At 37.2% G+C, this 20,932-nt stretch overlaps 1 protein-coding gene across 1 annotated transcript in view; it reads left to right on the top strand.

Annotated features, from left to right (window-relative positions):
• Window positions 1-493: 493 nt before the first annotated feature.
• WDR72 (WD repeat domain 72) overlaps window positions 494-20,932 on the top strand; it is a gene marked incomplete at both ends in the record, with an annotated part of 184,693 nt that continues 164,254 nt past the window's right edge. The window contains 8 exons of the mRNA XM_080809238.1: window positions 494-646; window positions 4,948-5,054; window positions 11,247-11,325; window positions 12,493-12,667; window positions 13,424-13,500; window positions 14,843-14,962; window positions 15,941-16,086; window positions 16,484-16,580. Coding sequence (XP_080665364.1) covers window positions 494-646; window positions 4,948-5,054; window positions 11,247-11,325; window positions 12,493-12,667; window positions 13,424-13,500; window positions 14,843-14,962; window positions 15,941-16,086; window positions 16,484-16,580 — 954 coding nt within the window. The remainder of the gene's footprint in view (window positions 647-4,947; window positions 5,055-11,246; window positions 11,326-12,492; window positions 12,668-13,423; window positions 13,501-14,842; window positions 14,963-15,940; window positions 16,087-16,483; window positions 16,581-20,932) is intronic.

Here is a 20,932-nt window from a genome sequence, read left to right as displayed (position 1 = left end):
TCTTTGAAGACTAGGAAACATGGTTTTTTTTGGAAAAGATTTTATTTCTTTACAACAAAGTTCACATATTTGTTACTCAGGTGAGGTGATGACATTTTTGGGGAGAGAAAGTATGCAAAGCTGTCTTCAAATTATAGTGTGTAGCCAGCTCTGTTCTTCTTGAGAGGCCTCGCTGGACTTTGGAGCAAGTCAGGACCACCCGTAGTCACAGCTGTGAGTGCAGTGGGTATACTGTTCCTACCCTTGCCTTTGTCAGCATCAATAATCACAAATTGGGCTAAAAGTCATTGCCGTTGGATGGATTAACACTGGGCATGATAATTTCAATGTCTCCTGACTGCCTTCTCCTCTATTAGGCAGGGAAGCACCCTTTTCCCCTTCTGAGAGGATACATCCCAGCGTTTAGATCTTGGCAAATCTATCTGTGACATGATCAGTCCCCCCACATTTATGAATGATGTCCACTTTCTTCTCTGTTCAGGATCCTCTCAGCATGAAGTCCTCCTTGCAGGCAGTAGCACTCTGGGGGAAGAAGGCCCCTCCGCACAGCATCACTGCCATCATGATCACTGATGACCAGCAAACCATTGTGACTGGAAGTCAAGAAGGTCAGCTCTGCCTCTGGAATCTTTCACCTGAACTAAAGGTTAGTGAAAATGATTCATACCGAAGCAGACAGCACTCACAAAATAAGCACAACTTGGTTCTACCTGCCATGATGGTGGGAGTTTTGCATGATTGTTAAAAAGGTGCCCACTGAAGCAATAAATTGGTTTTACTTCTGAATCTGGAGAAAACGAAGTACTATATGATGGATCAAGATCATATTTAAAAATCAGATTATGAATATTGCTAATCTTAGCTACCAACTAAGTGTTATCACCTTTTAAGCTATGCTGAGTTTTACCATTTTACATCCTGAATTATATGTTTAAGTAACTGAACTACAGACATGTAAGTATAATTCTAAAAATTATGGCTCATTAATCTAAACAAAGGGCACCCTTGAAAACCGCTATTAGCTAAATGAGTAATATCTTAATTATCTGGGTGTTTCTGTCAGTTTGGCCTTTTTGCTATTCTTTTGGTCTCTGCTTGCACGGGATTTTTAAAGATCACATCAAAAAGCTCTAAATCCAATTTACTATTGTCGTCTTCCTATCTCAGAACCTGACCTCACCTAGGATTTGGCCCATTGATTAGCAATTAATTGTCCCTGTCCCAAGTCATAAACATTTAACATATTGGAATAGATATTTGCTTAATGCTAGCAGCCTCTGGACCCAATTTGAACATTTAAACTAATGATGTACTTAAAGTATACTGCCCTCATTAAGAAGCCTTTTAAAGATCAAAGACTATTTTTAGCCTTTAAAGTTTGTCACTTTAAAACCTAAATTAACAATTAATTGTAATTCTATTTTATAGTGTAATTAATTAACATCTCCCATCACAGAAGAGTTACACTATATGACTGCCAAGAACTGCCTAGCAGACCGGCTCAGCTCAGTGTTTATGAACATTCCTGAAAGAAGGCACTGGTATTATTGCAAGAGCTGAGCTTTGAAAAGTGGCCCTCACATTTATTATCTCTTAGAGTTTAAACTCACGCTTCTAAATGGCTTAAGTGGTCTTGCTACTCTTTTTAATGTTTCAAATATAGTGTTTTCCCAGCTGGAGTAGTTGTCTTGTACTATGTAGGTTGCAATAAGCTTAAGAAATTTGGAATCCTAGCATCTTATCTTTTTACATATGTTCCTGCTGTTTATTCACATTTGTTCAACGTGCATTTATTGACCAAATATTATAAGTTAAGGCAGAATGCTAGGTACCTGCGTTCAAACACAGATGAGAAGACTTGGTGCTGGCTGTCCCAAGGACTGCGCCATAGTAGAGGAAGGGCATAGGTTGATGCAGTGCACTGATGCGATCATACAAGGTATTCCGAGTACCTGAGGTACTGAGAGATTTAGATTAAAAAAAAAAAAAAATTAACTAGCAAGAGCTAATGCCACATGCTAATTAAAAGCAGTGACAGTATTAAGGGATTTTGAGATGATTTATGCAAGGAGATGACATAATCTTATATTAGTATATTTGTGACTGAGACTATCATTGGGTATTAATGTGAAGGGCATACCGAAGGGAGGGGGAGAAGAGATAAGGGGCAGTGACTATGGTAGGAGCTTCTACATTAGTTTAGTCAGGAAAGATTTTGAGTAGGAACCAAATCATTGACAGAAGGGGTGAAAAGGTGATGAAAAATGAAAAGATGTTAAGAAGAAAGTATGTATAGAACTGAGCAACTGATTGGAGTATGAGTAGAGGGGCAGGGATAGTTAAGGATACCTTACAGATTTGGGGTTTGGATGAGGCTGGTGGTATGATGGTGTCACGATCTGTAGAAGTAATAGAGGTGATTAGGGAATAAGACTAGGAAGGGAAAAGAGGTGATTTAAGTTCTGGACATCTCAGAGTACCCAAGTATTTATCAGGGGATTGGGAACACAATCTCATTTTTTCCCTGTCCATGGGGCGTGGGATTGCAGGCTGCAGGGGAGTGGAGCACAAGCTTCTCATCAATGCCCAGCGTTATGCACGCTGCTTCCAGGCTCAGGCTCCGACTCCCAAAGACCTCTCAGTGAGGTCTGCCAGTGAGGAGCTTCTCCAAGTTTCAGGATAGGAACTACCTCACTTGTCTTTCTGGGTATTGATTGCTGGTATTTATAACACCTGTAAGCATAGCGAAAGCTGAGCTGAATAACCTCCCAGATATATTCCCTTCATATCGCTATGTTGTTTTTCTTCCTATTTAATACTCAGAAGGAAGCACAACAATGGCAAGATGAAGAATAGCAAGAAGAGCAATATTGTGCACAGGAAAAGAATGGAGAGCTTGGTCAATTCTAACTTTGATATTTAGCAACTTTCCTATGGAGCAAATGACATATTATTTGAGCCTCAGTTTCTTCATCTGTGAAATGGGCATTAAACCCTGTTCACAGTTGCACCAGTGCCTGGAGATGGTAAATGCTCATCAAGTTGTGTGCTCCCATTTGTGCTATTGGAAGTTGCTGAAGTGGTGGGAAAGAGGGGGGATGAGTCATAGAGGTAGAGCCATTGAATAGAGGTAAAGATCTCCTGGATCTCATCATGACATCATGACAATGAGTAGGTGTGATTATGGATTTTTTTGTTTTCTTTATTCCTTCCAGCAGTTCCAAAATATGATAAAATGAAGAGATTATAATGAATTGTCACAGTTTATTTAACTACATGTGGGGATTTAGTAGTAGAATGAGGATTCCATTTGCAAAGCAATGGAATACCATTATGATATTTTGTCCATAGCAGATTTTCTCCAGGGGAAGAAAATTCCTTGATTAGCCCTGACTCCTTTCTTAATTTAGCCTGTAATATATGGAAAGGTATTAAAATCATAGGGGTTTGTATTTCATAATGTAATGTTGGGGAAAGATAGTATGTTGTTTCCTGAGATGGAACCATCTGGATTTCCCAGAAAAAAGGTAGAATAAGGTAAATGGTTCTAATTAACCACAAAACTTCTCTGTAGCACTGGAAATTTAGTCTAACAACAGATCTTTAGAGAAGCATTTCTGATTGTGATAGAAATAAGATGAAGGCAGAGAATGATTATAATTTTTCCTCATCGGTATGACTTGATTATCATCTATGGATATGTTTGCATAGTTCAGAAAAAGCATAATGCATATTAATTCATTTGGAAATAGATTTTTATTACCTTCAAGACAAGTTTTATTATTTATAAATTGTCTAGTCATTCAAATTAAATTTTTAAAAAAGATTTTATTTATTTATTTGACAGAGATCACAACTAAGCAGAGAGGCAGGCAGAGAGAGAGGTGGGGAAGCAGGCTCCCCACCGAGCGGAGAGCCTGATGCAGAGCTCGATCCCAGGACCGCAGGATCATGACCTGAGCTGAAGGCAGAGGCTTTAACCCACTGAGCCACCCAGGCGCCCCTCAAATTAAATTTTTAGTCCCTATTGACAACCTCTCCTCCATTTGAGGGTATCCTGCTTGTCTTTTGTTTTGTAGTTTGATTTTCATAATCTTGTTTTATAAAATAACGAGCAATACACGTTTTTCACACATGAGATAATGGAAGAATTAGCCCTTGGTGCCATATTTTTAAATTCATGTACAGGAGAAAGACATTGGCATTTTCATTAACAGTTTAGTTAAAATTTTATTTTTAATGTGGAAAAATTAATTTTTACTATTTCTGAAGCAGGAAGCCAAATAAGGTCACTATAAGGTTATAATGGTTACAAAAAAGGTAATATTTTCCTTGTATTGTTTTGTAAACTCATTTCTGAATTCTGAAATTTGCTCATTAATATGCTACTATCCATTGAGGCACATTTTGCGCACGATAAACATCAACACTGACTTATTTGTATTCAAAACCTAAATGTTGTAAAACAGGTCTGGTGATTATTTAGGTTTCATGATGGATACAAAACCAAAACCAAAAACAAGAAAAATGTGTACAGCATGTCTCCGGTATTTAGATGTTCATTAAGGTTTTTTTTTGTTTTTGTTTTTGTTTTTATTTATTTGAGAGAGAGAAAGAGAAAGCGAGCATGAATGGTGGGGAGAGGCCAAGGGAGAGGGAGAACCAGACACCCTGCTGAGCAGGGAGCCAGATGCCAGGACCCCAAGACCATGACCTGCGCTGAAGGCAGACACTTAACCAACTGAGCCACCCAAGCGCCCCTGTATCTAGATGGTTATTATTCTGTGAATTTTTATATGGCATAGATCAGTTTTTCTGAAAGCTGCATAGAGCAAAAACATAATGTAATAGGATTTTCTAATAATAATTATAAATACTTACATAGTGTGATGTTTGTGTTCTTCAAAAATTTATAGCTGTTTAAAAGCTTACCCTCGTCATTTTCAGATTTCAGCTAAAGAACTTCTATTTGGTCATTCGGCTTCAGTAACATGTTTGGCAAGAGCGAGGGATTTCTCAAAACAGCCCTATATCGTTAGCGCTGCTGAAAATGGGTAGGTAAGATGTGTGCAACTTGGTGACCATCTCTGTTGCCTCTCCCTTTTTAAAACCAATGATGGGGTACAGAATTCTGGGGCTGAAGGAAATCTTAGTGATTATCATGTTCCTTTTAAATAGAGGAAAATTTAGATCGTGGATGGTAGAGTAATTTGTATGATGATCCCAAGGAATGTGATCAGTGCTATGTCTCCCAATTTTACTCTTTTTTTTTTTTTTTCCCCTTGCTGGATTAAGACCAAAATAAACACACCAACCTGTGTATTGGGCCTTGTGTCAGCCTCACTATGTAAAGGATAATGACAAATGCCACCTGTTGTAGAATTGAAAATGGAAAATTCTGGGTGTTTGTCTTTTTTCATGTAATAACTCACTTTGAGCTCTTCAGCAAACCTATCCAAGCCTTCATTGTTTTGTAAGACAACTCAGCAGTTATAATCTTCATATTATACACTTGTCTGATATTATTATCGGAGAAGCAGAGAAGAGGGCTCAAAGGTAAGAGGGATGGCGGGGGGTGGCAGAGAGAAGGGAAAACATAGACTGTGATTTGGACACAGTTTCATGGAAGCAAAGTTTATTCCAATGAAATAGGACTAAACTGTAAGAAAAAGCCTGACCGATGGAAGAACTACTATGAACTGGACTGTGCTGATGAGTTCTTTGCCAAAAGAGACTCAGGAATGCGGAATTGATGTGGCATGCATTTGTGAATCAGGGATTGGATTACTGGTTGAAACAAGAGAACCCCCTCCTTTTTTTTGTTTCTAACCTGAGGAGAAAGTACCTGGCCCTGAACTCTGAGAACCAAAAGAATAATGAGTGTTCAACTTGGAAAAACTGAATAGTTTAACAAAATGCTAGTGAAACGGATATCAAAGAGGTACCTATTCTCATGGCTTACAGCAAAGCCGTCATTGTTAAACTTGGAGAGACTGTACTGTGGATGAGGCTAGAGTGAGATGCCCTGGTACATTCTTTTCTTAACAATCCCTAGTAGTGCTGGGGGTGCTGTAGCTCCTGCTACACAAGCTGAGATATTTACTGCCAGTCTAGAGAATTTGGAAGATGTGATTTTTTTTTTTTCCCCGAGACTACCTGGAGAATTGAAAAAAATTAATTGCTAAATGAGAAATAGCTCTGGAAAGTAACTGAGTTCCAACCTGAGGATTTTGCCCGTGGTAGTGTAGCTCCAAGGTTAATGGACATATTCTTGATGATCAATGAATTAAACTGTATGATCCTGCAAATATGATTATTAAAGAGCCAAGGAGTCTAGTTTGAATTTTGATGATTTGAATTTTCTAGAATTCTGTTCCTTCAAGATGCAAAACTTGCCCTGCATCTGTAAGATACTTTTAAGGCAGCATCTACATTTTAGCTACTGCATATTTAACAGATCCTAGTTTAGTCTACTGGAAGTTATTAAACTTAACAGGCTTGGTCCATTATGTCCTAAACAATAATGATTTTTTAGCTTTGAGAAGACTCAGGAAGTGACTGTAGACTTAGCATTTCTGCTTCTAAAATGTTCAGAGGGGACCCAAAATTACTGTGATTCAGGTTTTCATTTTTTTTTAAGATTTTATTTATTTATTTGACAAACAGAGACCACGAGTTGGCAGAGAGGCAGGCAAAGAGAGGGGGAAGCAGGCTCCCTGCTGAGTAGAGAGCCTGATGTGGGGCCCAATCCCAGGACCCCGAGATCATGACCTGAGCCAAAGACAGAGGCTCAACCCACTGAGTCATCCAGACGCCCCTCAGGTTTTCATTTTTTTTCCCAAAGTATTAGTTCATCAGTAGGCATAAGTCATAAATTCAGGAATCCCAGTGAATTCCAGGATGACTGAAAGGAAATGCATACCTGGAGCCTGAGGTTGAAGCAGTAGAACACCAAAGAAAAAGAAGATCCTGAAAGTGGTTAGTGGGAAAAAGCAGATTATTTATAATGGAATATAATTAAGCTGCCTTCTCAGCAGGAAAATGAAAACTGGACAGCAATGAAATATTTTCGAAAAGTTGAGAGAAAATATCTGCCAACTTAGAATTGCATGTCTAGCAAAAATATGTTCCTAAAAACGAGGTCAAAATAATAATGTTTAAGACAAATACTGAGAATGCTCAGTGCCAATAGATACTCTATTAGCAGCAGAATTCTGAATGATATTCTTCAGTAAGAAAAGCAATGATTTGAGAAGGAAGAGCAGAGATGGAAGAAGGAATATTGATCAAAACTAGCAAATTTTTAGAAAATGTAAATAAATACAGACTAGTAGGCAGCAAGGTTTATATTTCTCCCATGCCCTGCTCCCATACATATGCACACAATCCTCGTCAGCAATTGCATAGGATAGAGTAGTGACCAGATTCCACATGTTCTGGTGTTCTAGAGGTGGGTAAAGCTGTTAACTTTAGACTTTAAGCTTGATGTACATGTTGCTATTTCCAGGGTAGCTGCTAAAAGAACAGAGAGAAGAAATAAAAATAAAAGAAATAGAATACAGAACTTCCAACTTGGAAAAGAAAAAAGATAATGTTATTTAATCCAAAGGAGACCAAAATAAATGGGGTAAATGGAAGCGCAAAATAAGGTAGTTGAGATAAACCCGACTAAAACCATAATCTTTCCAATTATGTAGAGGGACTGAGCTCTCTAGTTAAATCACAAGGATCGTCATACAATTTAAAAAACAAAAACAGCAGAAGGACATAGAAAGGTTAAAAGTAAGTGGATGGAAAAAGATTTATCAGATGAATACTGACCAAAATAATGTTGATATAGCTGTATAAATATTTTATATTAATAAATACACATTGTTAATAAAACCTTAAGGCACAAAAGCCTTGGCATTGATAAAGAGGGTTATTACTTATTAATAAAACTTTCAATCAGCAGCAGGAGATGAGACCAGAGAGTTAGGCAGGCACCCAGTCTCAGAGTCTTCTAGAACAGTGTTCCTCCAACCTGAGCTTGCATCGGGACCACCTGTAGAGCTTGTGCGAACACAGATTTCTGTGTATGGGTTCAGAGGTATGGGTTCAGTAGGTCCTGGCTGGGGTTCAAGAACTTGCATTTCTAACACGCTCCTTGACAAAGCTGAGGCTGATTGTTCAGAGAACATAACCTGGGGTAGCGAGTATCCTACAATGGGGACCGGGAGAGAAAGTGTGATGTGAAGAATGACTTGGGAAACTCATTGGTGATGATACCAGTTATGAGGATAGGAAACTAAGGAGGACAGGTGTTAGGCTTTATTATGAATATGAGGAGTGTGGAGACTCCCACGTCATCCATACAGAGAGATATCTAATAGCTAGTTACATATGGAAGTCTAGAGCTCAGTGAACAGGTCTGAGCTTCCAACATCACATACATGGTACCTGAAGTGATGGATAATTCACCCAGAGAGAGTATGGAATGTGAGAATATAAGAAAGCCTAAGACAAAAATCTTAAGGAAAATCAGCATTGAAAGCAGCAGAAGAGTGGAGCCTGAGAAGGCTGATGAAATCCCAAAAATAATTGAAGACCAGAGAAAAGAGAGTTTGAAGAATATAAGGGACTTGGAATTAAAGATGACAAACCATGTTTATCTCCTCTCCTTCTAGATGTTGCATTAAAATAGAAATCATAACAGTTTTATAAGCACACAAATATAAGAATAGGAAGGGGGCTAAGAGGAAATAGCGTATTTCTGAAAGTAGAAAAATGGACGGAAGAGTGGTGACTGATCTGTTTATCCACTGGATGAATTTTTTATTAAGGTGCTGAGGTGGGATGTAGAATTGAATAAGGGGGGAAAAAAAAGGCCTTTTCTCCAGGAATTTAGTGGGAATTTAAAAATTTTGTAACTTTATATGTTGTAGGTATTTTCTCCTGTGTTCTTAAGGAAATTAAAAAATCAAGAATTTAAGAACTTTGGAAATTGTTTAACTTTTTTATAATTAAAGGTGACTTAATCTCTGTAGAAATGTTGGGAATAGTATTTCAAAAGTAAAAGAAGAGTGTACATTTTAATAGTCAACTTTCCTGTGTTCTTATTAAGTATGTAACTTGTACAGTTTTAGCTAAAATGTCAGTGCTACTTTTGATACACAACACATTTGCTTTCTTTCCTTAAAAAGAATTGATAGGCAGAATCAGTTTTTGCTTTGTGGCATTTTTGTATTTCTTTTCTTTCTTTCTCTCTTTCTTTCTTTCTTTAGTTTAAAAAAAAATAAGATGATAAGAAAACAAATAGGGAAAGCATTAGAATCCAAGAGAATTTAGAAACATAAGCATCACCAAGAGAGCTTTTACTGATGTCCAGGCTCCAACCTTGGAAAATGTGATTTAATTAGCAGGGCTTAATGTCTGGGTTGGGTCTCAGATGTCAGTATTTTTCAAAAGTTCACCAATAATTCTCATGTATAGCCAGTTTAGAACCACTGGTTTAGAGATAGACTTATCTAGCTAACCAACCAAGAGCTTTGCAAAACCCATATCTCAGGACCCTAACACAGAGCCGTGGAATTTATCTCTCTATGGACAATTTTTTTGAAATATACACAGGTGATACACAGCTAGAGTTGAGGATCATGCTAATAAACTCCAATTCCTTGTGAAGCTAAAATTTTATATTAAGAGCAAGTTAAGGTTCTATTTTTTTTTTTACCTTTGACACTTTTTTCTTACCTTTGAGATAAAGTATTTCAATTTCTATGTCTTTCCCAGTTTTATTTTTCATACACACCCATACACACACACACATTTCCCCCTTGTTTTATTGAGTTTTCATATTACCTCAAATCCTTTTTTGGAATATGGTCAGAAATAAACAGAGAAAAAAATTATGAATACTTTGTTTCTATATCCAGAATAGGGTTTCTCAACCTGAGTACTAATGACACTTTGGAGCACCAGAGAATTCTTTGTTGAGCGTTCGAGGTTATTAGCAGCATTCCTGGCCTTTCCCCACTAGATGCCAGTAGTGTGTTCCTGGTTATGACAATCAAAAATAACTCTTGTCATTGTTGAATGTTCTTTGGGGGCAAAATCGCTCCAGGTTGAGAACTACTGATTTAAAGATTGATTTCCAGTGCTTGACCAGAAAAACAAAAAATGTCCAGCAAACACTAAGTCCATCCAGCATTTACTATTATTAATTCATATCTTTTGCTTCTTTTTTTTTTTTTTTTTTTTTTTTAAAGATTTTATTTATTTTCCAGAGAGAGAGAGAGTACACACAAGCAGGCCGAGAGGCAGGCAGAGGCAGCGAGAGAAGCAGGTTCCCTGACGAGCAAGGAGCCCGATGCGGGACTCGATCCCAGGACCCCGGGATCATGACCTGAGCCGAAGGCAGCGGCTTAACCAACTGAGCCACCCAGGCGTCCCTCTTTTGCTTCTTAATAGGAGATTCTCCCTTAAAGCCATTAAATCTCTCACTTATTCTTTCATGGGAAGTTTTGCTTATCTGTTGAAAGTGACAAAACTGAAAGATATTATTACCAACAACTCTGAAACAGCCATTCTGGTTTTTGTGAACTGAAATCATGTAGATTTAAATTGCCCTATGCTGGACAAGGTATTTTGTTACTGTATTTCATAATTTTATGTACATTCTTGTAACATACGGGAAAGCAAGCCAGAGTTGTCTAAACAATGAGAATTTTCTATAGATGTAGTGGCAAGTGTGATTTCAGCATTTCAGGGTAAGCAAAGAAATAAACCCTATCAATGATAGACCAAATGTAGCCTCTTGGTGGCACTGTTTATTTTTATAAAAATGATACCTCAGCTCCAGAAGATGCAGCCCTTGATGCATTATGCTTTTCAGAATATGTAGTTTAAGTTCAGTGAAATAAGCCATTTTCAAGAGGATGCAGTTTCCATAGAAAGATCGTGGCACTGTCGCTCTAACAGACTGTGATAACTGGATCCACACAATTTGTTTTAGGTCAGGTTGGCACTAAAGTAAGGTATGTAGGCTGGCGGCAGGGTGTAATTACCCAAACAAAAAGACACAGATACAGTATGTCATCCCTGCTAATGACCACAACATTTTCTTGCTCAGTAATCTGTAACAAAAAGCCACATAAACGATCAGGTTGCATTTAAGTGCAGCACTAAAGAAAAACTTGGTGACACAAAAATTATTTCAGCCAATTGAGTAGAAATGACAGAGAATAATACAAAGGTATCTCTCCTAGGGAGATGTGTGTTTGGAATGTCACCAACGGACAGTGCGTGGAGGAGGCCGTACTTCCTTACAGGCACACTGCAATTTGTGTAAGTGCCTTCACTTCCTTCAGAACGTTTTTGGACTTTCTGGAACTCATTTAGAGCATTTGCTAAGCACACATTTAAAGAAATGACTTTTCTTTGATTTTTATTTTGTCCCTGGAGTAGAATAGTGTCAGTTATCATCTGTTATTTTGTCATTTTTCTTCCCCAAAAGTGACTGTTCGAGCTTGGTGGGGTTTTTTTGTTGTTTTTTGTTTTTTGTTTTTGTTCTGTTTTTTTTCTGATTCATTCTTTATTTCAGTATCTTTCTAACATGGACAAATTTGAAAGACAATTTTTAATTTTTTCTTAGTTATACTCACAACACACACACAGAGACATACCCATAGAAAGATTCGCTTTGATGACATGCTATTTAATAAAGCAAAAAAGTTTTTTTTTTCTTCAATTTTAACCTTTTTTGAGTGGATACTTTCTTAATTCCTGAATTTCTTATTTATGAAAAGATAACAGGAAGTATCGCTGTATCTTTATAATCATTTCCCAATATATAGAACAGATTCTGGCTTTTGGTAGATGGACTCCAAGCATATGGGTGAGGCAGTTGTGTTTTACCAATGGTGCTCACAGTGTTTTTGTTTTTGTTTTTTTATTTATTTTTTTATTTTACTCATTGCTTTTGGCATTGATGACTTGCACAGCAATATTCACAAACTCCTTTCTGGAACCAGAACTTGCCCAGTGAGAGAATTTGTCAAGGGCACAATATATTACTCAATCTTTGACAAAAGCTACTCTCAAAACTTATTTGGCACAAGAATTCCTCACACTTCAAACACTTATTTCTTTTTAACGTATAATAATGTTGCTAGGAGAAGGAACCTGATTTTTTGTTGTTGTTTAATTCTACATAGCATTCTGGAAATTAAACAATTTTGAGCTTTCCATAACTGGGAATAAGATTCTTTTCTTCCTAAAAGATCCCCCTTCCTCCAGAAAAATGATGAATTACAAAAGAGATTAAAATCCCGAATCAATGCTTCAAAAATATGGAATAACTGAACTAAAAGAAATTTTATTGCTATTCAGTAGCAAGTAAATACTTTAATTAAATAGGTGCTAAAACTGAAATCTAGAGAAGTGTTCACCATAGCCCAAATTATATTAATTGCTAGTGATAATTAACTTTTTGCTTTGATTCCATTTTCATAGTATTACCACTGCTCATTCCGGATGACAGGGGAAGGCTGGCTTTTGTGTTGTGGAGAATATCAGGATGTTCTTATCATTGATGCCAAAAGTTTGGCTGTTATTCACACTTTTATATCATCTCAGTCTCCTGATTGGATCAACTGCATGTGCATTGTTCACTCCATGAGAATTCAAGGTAATACTTGGGTGTTATATAACGCTAAGAGAGTGCCTATAAAAATACCACCTTTGAAAGATTTGTTAAACAAATGGGCAAGAATTCAGAACACTTCTTTAAGTTTACCTGTTCGTGGGGACAGTTCTCCCATCCAAGTACTAACCAGGCCCGACCCTGCTTAGCTTCCGAGATCAGACGAGATCGGGTGCGTTCGGGGTGGTATGGCCGTAGACTCGTGGGGACAGTTCTCTAAGCCAGACCAAGGAAACTGAGAACACCCATGCTGGTGGTTCAGGTCATTAGAGAGTCAGCAAGAGGTCAAGATGAAATGAAAAGAGGAGACTGTTTCCATGACCGAGTTCATTGGTACACTTCAAGAGTGACAAGAAGGCATCTGTTGTGGATTAACAAGACTCTTGGAACTGTTGCCTTGCTGTGTCTTCTGCGTGTAGTAGCGAATTCGGATTCTTTTGAGGGAAAGCTGGCTCCTTACTTGTTTCTGAAACAGGAAGGTGTAATACTGACAACATAGTGATTTTCAATGTAGTTCTGCTCTTAGTGGTGTTCTTCTAATACATCTGGGTCACTTTGATATTTTAAACAAATTTAAAACATGATCTAAAATGTTTATTTTTTGTAAAAATAAAAAAACCCAAGGCTGAATAATTTCCACCTATGTAATCCTGCATAATCCTTAAATGATTATGCTACAATCTTTACAGCAACCAGTTATAGCAGCGGTCAGCTTGTATAGGACTTTTCTTGTTTTTACAGAAGATTCTCTCTTGGTGGTATCGGTAGCGGGTGAGCTCAAAGTATGGGATCTCTCTTCATCGATCAACAGCATTCAGGTTGGCTTGTGAAACTATTTTTTATTCTCTGAATTGAAACATATTTATTGAAGTTTTTTTAATTTTAAGGATGTTACCCATTCATTGTTAAGAGTTCAAATAATATTGAGGCACCTGGGTGGCTCAGTTGGTTAAGCATCTGCCTTCAGCTCAGGTCATGATCCCAAGTCCTGAGATTGAGCCCCAAGTAGGGCTCCCCATTCAGCAGAGGGTCTGCTTCTCTCTCTCTCCCTGTCCCCTCTGCATCACCCCTGCCACCTTGTGCTGTGTGCATGCGCTCTCTCTCTCCTTCTCTCTCAAATAAATAAATAAAATATTTTTTTAAAAGTTCAAATAATGTAAAAGTCTATAAATTTCATCTCCATTTACTTCCCCCATCACTCCTCCAAGGGGTGGGCATTGGTAACAATTAGATTGTGTCCTTCCAGTCTGTTGTCAGGGCATATACCAATATTTTTATTTATACACACACACACACACACACCCCCACCCACACACACACACACACACACACACACACACACACACTTCACAGGCACCTGGGCCCACACACACATTGGTTACATTTTAAAAGAAATAAATAAATCTGTCATAGAGGAATATCTTTCCGACCCTGACAGCAGAAAGAAAGACGCCTTTCTTCTGAGTGTATGTGAATGGTGGTAGGGAGATGACTTTGAATGTCTGGAGGTCATGTGCACTGAGAGTCCAGTACATTTACCTGCCCCACCTCCAGCATCAGGCTACAAGTTGAGGTGGGGGATGAGAAAACAGTCATAGTATTTATGCTGATGATAACATTGTTTCAGCTGCCCATGCTCTGAACTCTCCTTTGGAATGTCTTGTTGGGGAAGTCTAGGAATTGTGGTAGCATAATGAATCCAAGAAGCACACACCAGCACTATCAGAAACTTATTCTGAATATAGTATTCTAGGTGTCGGATGCTGGCCACTCTTTCGTGGTTTTTTTTTTTTTTTTTTCCCAAAGCATTTTATTCATCTTTCTGTTTTAGCAATTAAGGTACTGCAGGTTTTCTCTTCAATATTCTTTTTTGTTTTATCTTTCTGCCATGTCTGAAAATTAGAAATTTACTTGTATCTTTACATTCTCAGAACCCAGCACAATCCCCACTGAATGTTTGTTGAATGATTATATGAGGAATCCTGCTCATGGTTTCCTTTGCAAGTAACTTCTTAGTTCAGAAAACTCAAAAGGAAACTGGGGTAGTTTTTTATAAAGATGATGTGATCTACTTCAGGTGTATATTGGGGCAAGTCTTCTCATATAGTCATGAATAAATTACCTAGAACTAGTACTAAAATGTTCTCACTCCTTTTGAAGGAAAAACAAGATGTCTATGAAAAGGAATCCAAATTTCTCGACTCCTTCAACTGCCGGACAATACGATTTTGTACATATACGGAGAGACTTTTACTGGTGGTATTTTCTAAATGTTGGAAGGTATTATAAAATAACAAAATAAATACCAGTGATATACAAATGTATATACAAATGTAATTTTTTTGATCAATGCAATAATTTTAAGAATTTGATTTAATATGATACAAACTCTGTAATAATATCAGAGCATTTTTTTAAATCAATTTTCTTCTCCCTGCACTCAGCTGTTTTGCTACTCAGGCGATTATATATCTAAAATATATCCTAATTTTATTAATAACAAACTATTATGATAGTGATCATTTATCTTTAGATTATTTGTAAAATTAGAACTTTAGAAGTGAAAGTTTCGAACTTTAGGGCTAAAGAGAACTGCACTTTAGAACTAAAAATAAAACTAATACTTTTCACCTACATACATTGATTTTATTTTTAGACCTTTTTTCTTTTTCCGCTTAGTCACTACATTCATTTTTAAGAAATAGAGAGTCCTTTCTTGTGAATGTAGTCACTGATATCTCCAATAAGAAAGAAAAACTGAATTATTATATCATTCGATGGCATCCCTTTTTTCTTTAATGTTCCATATACCTGGTCCAGTTAACAAAACCATATTGTCTTAACTTATATGTAGATAATATACTTTTAAACAAAAATATAAAGTATGTGTTCTAACAAAAGATTTCAGCTGTATAAACTTTTGTGTAATAAATTTCCAAAGTTTAAATTGAACTACCATATGGAAGAAATAAAATTACATATGAATTTTAGGATTTTTGGTCTCTGTGCTGAATGGGCACATTGTGGAATGGTACAAAGCTTATTCACTGAAACCGACCTTAATATAAATACAAAAAAATAGGTACCAGTAAAATATCTTGATACATGAGTCCAGTGTGATCTGTTATTAATATTTAATATATTGTTAGGTTAACACTGCCATCTACATGGTCTTGATAAGCATACTTTATCTTTCATCTCATTGGCAGGTTAGATTAGGAGCTTTTGTTAATGTGTGTCATTAATTTTGTATTTTAGGTTTATGATTATTGTGATTTTTCCCTCCTTCGGACTGAAGTTAGCAGAAGTGGGCAGTTTTTTGCTGGAGGAGAAGTGCTTGCTGCTCACAGAATCATCATCTGGACAGAAGATGGTCACAGTTACATCTATCAGCTGCTGAACAGGTGGGCTCAGATGGGAGCGGCATACAAAACATTCAGGTAGAAAATGAACTTTGGGAGGTTTATTATGGAAAACTCCCCGCATGCCGCCCATGATCAAAAACCAGAACAAAACAACTTTGGCACTCGAAGATTTACTCTGGGCTTGGTAGGCTTCAGCCTTTGTATAAAACAGCAGGGGACGAAGGAATGAGATTAACCATGTATAACTTGTACAGCTGGTGCTGGGTTTTCAAAAAGTCACTTGTAATTATTAACCCAACAATTTCTAACTAGAGTTTAGAAACTTGAATGGTACCATCCGGCTTTTGAAAGTGGGAGGAGGAAAAAAAAAACAACAAAAAAAACGAATAAAGAACCCCAAAGTTCTAAACTCTGCTTTTTATTTTTCTCCATGCAGTGGGCTTTCCAAAAGCATATCTCCTGCTGATGGAAGAGTGCTTAAAGAGACCATTTATCCTCATTTACTGTGCTCTACCTCTGTGCAGGAAAATAAGGTAATGCAAGGGGAGAGTAACTGTCTCAAAACTGTTTCAGTCCGCATCTTAGATAAGTGTTGCTTTGTAACAGAGTCAGACTTGAAAAAGTTGAATTGAAGAATCACGGCAAGTATCAATGAGAAAATCAAATCTGTTAATGGGTACTGAAGAGAAAATGTTGCCTTTGAGAAATGTATTTTTTAAAGTCCGATTAAACTATATATTTATTATAGAAAAATTACCAACATTAAAGAAGGAGGAATGTAAATTCTTAATTTTGCCACCATAAATATTCACAAGAGTTATTTTTATGTGTTTAGGTATTTTAATCAGGAAAATTTCAAATATTTAAAAAGTTACAAGAATAATACAATGATCACTCATCTACCGTCTCCCTAGATTCTCCAATTGTCAACATTTTGCCATATTTATTCTCTCTTTCTACACACACACACACACACACACACACACATTTTTCACTGACCTTTGGATAAATGGCTTGATACAAAGTTATTATCATTTTGATTTGTCTATTCCAATTTTTAAACTTTATCAAATGGTTTATATCCTGCTTTTTTTAACTCAATATTATTTTTTGCATATATTTATCTCTTCTTCTGAATAAATTTTCTTGCTCAAACAATATATTTGTGATTCCTGGCAGAGCTGAGGATATAATTGTGTGTATTTACTTGAATGAATTATATCTTTAACACTCTATGAAGTCTGAACATTTAAAGTTATTTTATTTTAGTAATGCTAACCAAAATGAGGTTTTAGTTGTTGTTGTTGTTGTTGTTACCTATGGACTTGGTCATCAGTTAATTATCCAAAGAAGTATTTTGTAGAGAATGGAGGAGTTTTGGATTACTGATGTGTCAACCAAGGAAGCATGTTGTTTTTTACAGAGTGAGGATTTGTTTAATTAGGTAGCATTGCTGTTGGAGATCCTGTGGTTCCGTGATTGTCCCTTTAACATATCTACAAGGTTTTGTTGCAAAAACTTGATTAAGCAGGTGCCAGCCAGAAAGCAAAACTCTAAGTGACACCGAGGCATAGGGAAACTTTAGAATTGTGGCATAGGGCGCTATTTCTAAAGTCATTTGTTGGTGGCAATCAAGTCTTGTTTTGCTTTGGTCATAAAAGCAGTATTGTGGCTTACTCAGAGAAGCATTTTTAGTTATTTTTTAAAGGACCTGCCTGCCCATTCTTTTAGTTCCAGAATGCATTTCTTATAAGGCATTTCCTAAAAGCTAAAATATGAGTAGTGTCCTCTAAGAGCTTCTAGTTGACTCCAAATATCAATGCTATACACAGCTATGCAGAAAAAGTACAGCAATAACAAATTAACTTAAAAATACTAATCTTAGGGGAAGCCATCGTATTTTGTTCCTCAAAATGTAAAGACGTAGATTTATGGGTCTTCTATCAACAATTCTTGTTTAGATAACCATTTCTTTATCTTAAAAGTTGTAAGTACTTAAAAGCCAGTGAAATGTGAGACTAGAATAATTGGAATCTTGAAGAAGCTGGTCTGGGGGTGCCTGGGTGATTCAGTGGGCTAAAGCCTCTGCCTTCGGCTCAGGTCATGGTCTCAGGGTCCTGGGATCGAGCCCCGCATCAGGCTCTCTGCTCAGTGGGGAGCCTGCTTCCTCCTCTCTCTGCCTGCCTGCCTCTCTGCCTACTTGTGATCTCTGTCTGTCAAATAAATAAATAAATAAATAAATAAATAAAATCTTTAAAAAAAAAAAAAGAAGAAGAAGAAGCTGGTCTGCCCATCCTTATGCCCTTGCTTGCCCTTTGTCTAGCCAAGAAATTGAAGTCTGACAGTATTCTCCTTATTCAAAGTATCCCCAATTTTCACTAAATATAAGACTTCTGAGTCTCTCCTGCAGTTAGAAGGTTAACAGTTTGGTCGGGGTGGGGGAGTCGAGTTTGATAAGTACAATGAGTTTAGAAAAGGGGGATCTATAAATATGTAGTATTAACCAGACTCTTCTTTTGGAAATGATACCAGAGAATTAAATCTCAATGTTTGACAGTAACGGGTTTTCAGAATTAACATTTGTGGTGCTAGGAACCTGTCTGCTGACGGAGTTGTAGTAACAAAATGAGACTTCCCCTTCCTTTCACTAGTTTGTGAGAGTCTCCCTAGCTTCAAACCACAGCGGACGATCACTGAGACCCATGACGGGTGTCCAGGTTGTTGAGATGAGGTACTGGGCTTACCAGGGTCTTGACTATGGAGTTACTCTGCAGTGCTGAGGTGGGAGTAGCCGGGATAGAAACAGCCTGAGGCTCACAGACAAGGAACATGGGTGCATGAACTAAGAGTAATAACAACGATAACGATGTTGGGTAACTTTTTGTCCGAGGCCTTATTATTGTCAAACAGACAGACTCCTTCATATACATGCATTCCCACCATGACCTCACTTTGAAACGGATGTTCAGAGAGGATAATTCCTAGGATTTGAACCTGTTTTGTCCAGAGTCTGGCAATGGGACTTTGGAGCAAGTTTCTCAGTTGTCCTGAAAAGTGGGTAATAAGAATGGTTAATATTCACTGAGTATGTACCAAAGGAATGGCACCATTCTAAGCGCCTCACCTTTAGCAACTCATTAATCCTGACAGCAATTCCATATAATAAGTGCTTTTATTAGCCTTCTTTCACAGTTAGGGAGAATGAGACACAGAGAGGTTAAGTGAATTGTCTAAATCAAGTAATTGGCTCTTTTTATAGAGTTAGTATGTGCTAAACTGGAATTTGAATCCAGGCAGTTAACTCAAGAGAACTCACTCTTATTTTATTACCTCTTGGAGGTACTCCCTCTCAGACGATGAGTGCTTCATGGGATGTGTATGGGGTACTGTGATGAAAAATTGGAATTCATATGGTGAGGGGCTCTGAGGAGGTTTTCAGGTGAATAGCAGAACTGGAGAAAGAAACTCTGGAAAGGTTGAGAGCAGAAGTGACAAGGAATGGGTGTGAGCACGTGAGGGCAGAGGGGATGACAATAGCCTGGGAGTGTGAGCCACAGGGGCAGTGCCCCGAGCTGCGAGGGCAGATGCCTGCTACCTGCGACCAACCTGAGTAACTGGGCTCCCTCTCTGGAGCTTCTTTCTTGTATCAAAAGCCTGAAGGAGTTGGACTAGTCATTGCTAAGGTTCCTCAAGGTCAAGGGTGTCTAAGAAGCCAGTTTACTCAAATTTTATCAACAGCGTTTCTAACACCCACAAAAGTGATAGCCTGAGAAGTAAAAGACTCCAAAGTGCCTTCTGAATCTTAAAAAGAAAGAAAGAAAGAAAGAAAGAAAGAAAGAAAGAAAGAAAAAGATTTATTCAGAGAACTGACTTCACAGGAACCATTTTCTCTTCCGCAACACATTCATTTTGGTAGACAATAGAGGATTACAAGTCTTGCTTGCATGGTCTTTGATTCCTTTCTTTTCCTCTTCCCGCCTTGGTTTTCCTATCTCCACAATAGGAATAATAATAATGTTTACTTACTTTGTAGCTTTGTTGTGAGGATTAAATAGAGCAGTGTTTTGACCTTTATTATTCTCTACAGATATATTATAGAATTTTTCCAATAATACTTCAAAGTCCTGACCTTCAAGCCTATTTTTTGACTAGGAACTATCACTTTCCTAGACATCTTTAATTCTAGCACCAGCAGTTGGCTTTCTTTCCAGGGTGCCTTTTATTTGTAGATCAAAAGAAGGGTTTGTTTTTGTTTTTATAATCACTTAATCATTTTGATCCCTTGTGCAGAATCTCTGTATGCAAGTCTGCCCAAAGAACATGTATACTGCACCGAAGTACTAGAAAGATTCTAGACTCCTTCACTAGTAAATGCATATCTTCAAGAACTCTGGTGCCCACTATTCATACTCTGTCTCAGCAAAGTTATAACTCTATGGGCATAAATATACAACATATATTAATATAAACTATGACTATATTTATTTATATTAATATAATACTTGTTTCTTTGTTTACTTATTTATTTATATGTTACGGACTCATTTTTATGTGTGCCCATTTAAGTATTTACAATCAAATATATTAAATCTGAAAAATAGCCAAAAGAAAGTAGAGAGCATATTAATAAGACAAAATTACCATACAAGCATTAGTTGTTGCTATTTTAATTGACAATTGGAACACAAGGGGCCATGAAGAAATCAGGCCTCCTTAGTGGGCAGTAGAATATGGTCATGAAGACATGGACTCTTGAGTCAAAATTATTGGACTTCAAAGCAAGATGCCATCTGTATCACTTTGAGTAAATCAACATCTTCACTCCCAGTTTATTCATCTGTGAACTGGAGACAATGATAGTACCAACTTCACAGTATTATTGCAA

Source organism: Martes martes (assembly GCF_963455335.1).
Source record: "Martes martes genome assembly, chromosome: 7".
Taxonomy (NCBI): domain Eukaryota; kingdom Metazoa; phylum Chordata; class Mammalia; order Carnivora; family Mustelidae; genus Martes; species Martes martes.
Note: the sequence above shows the minus strand (reverse complement) of the source record. Positions and strands in the feature narration are given on the sequence as shown.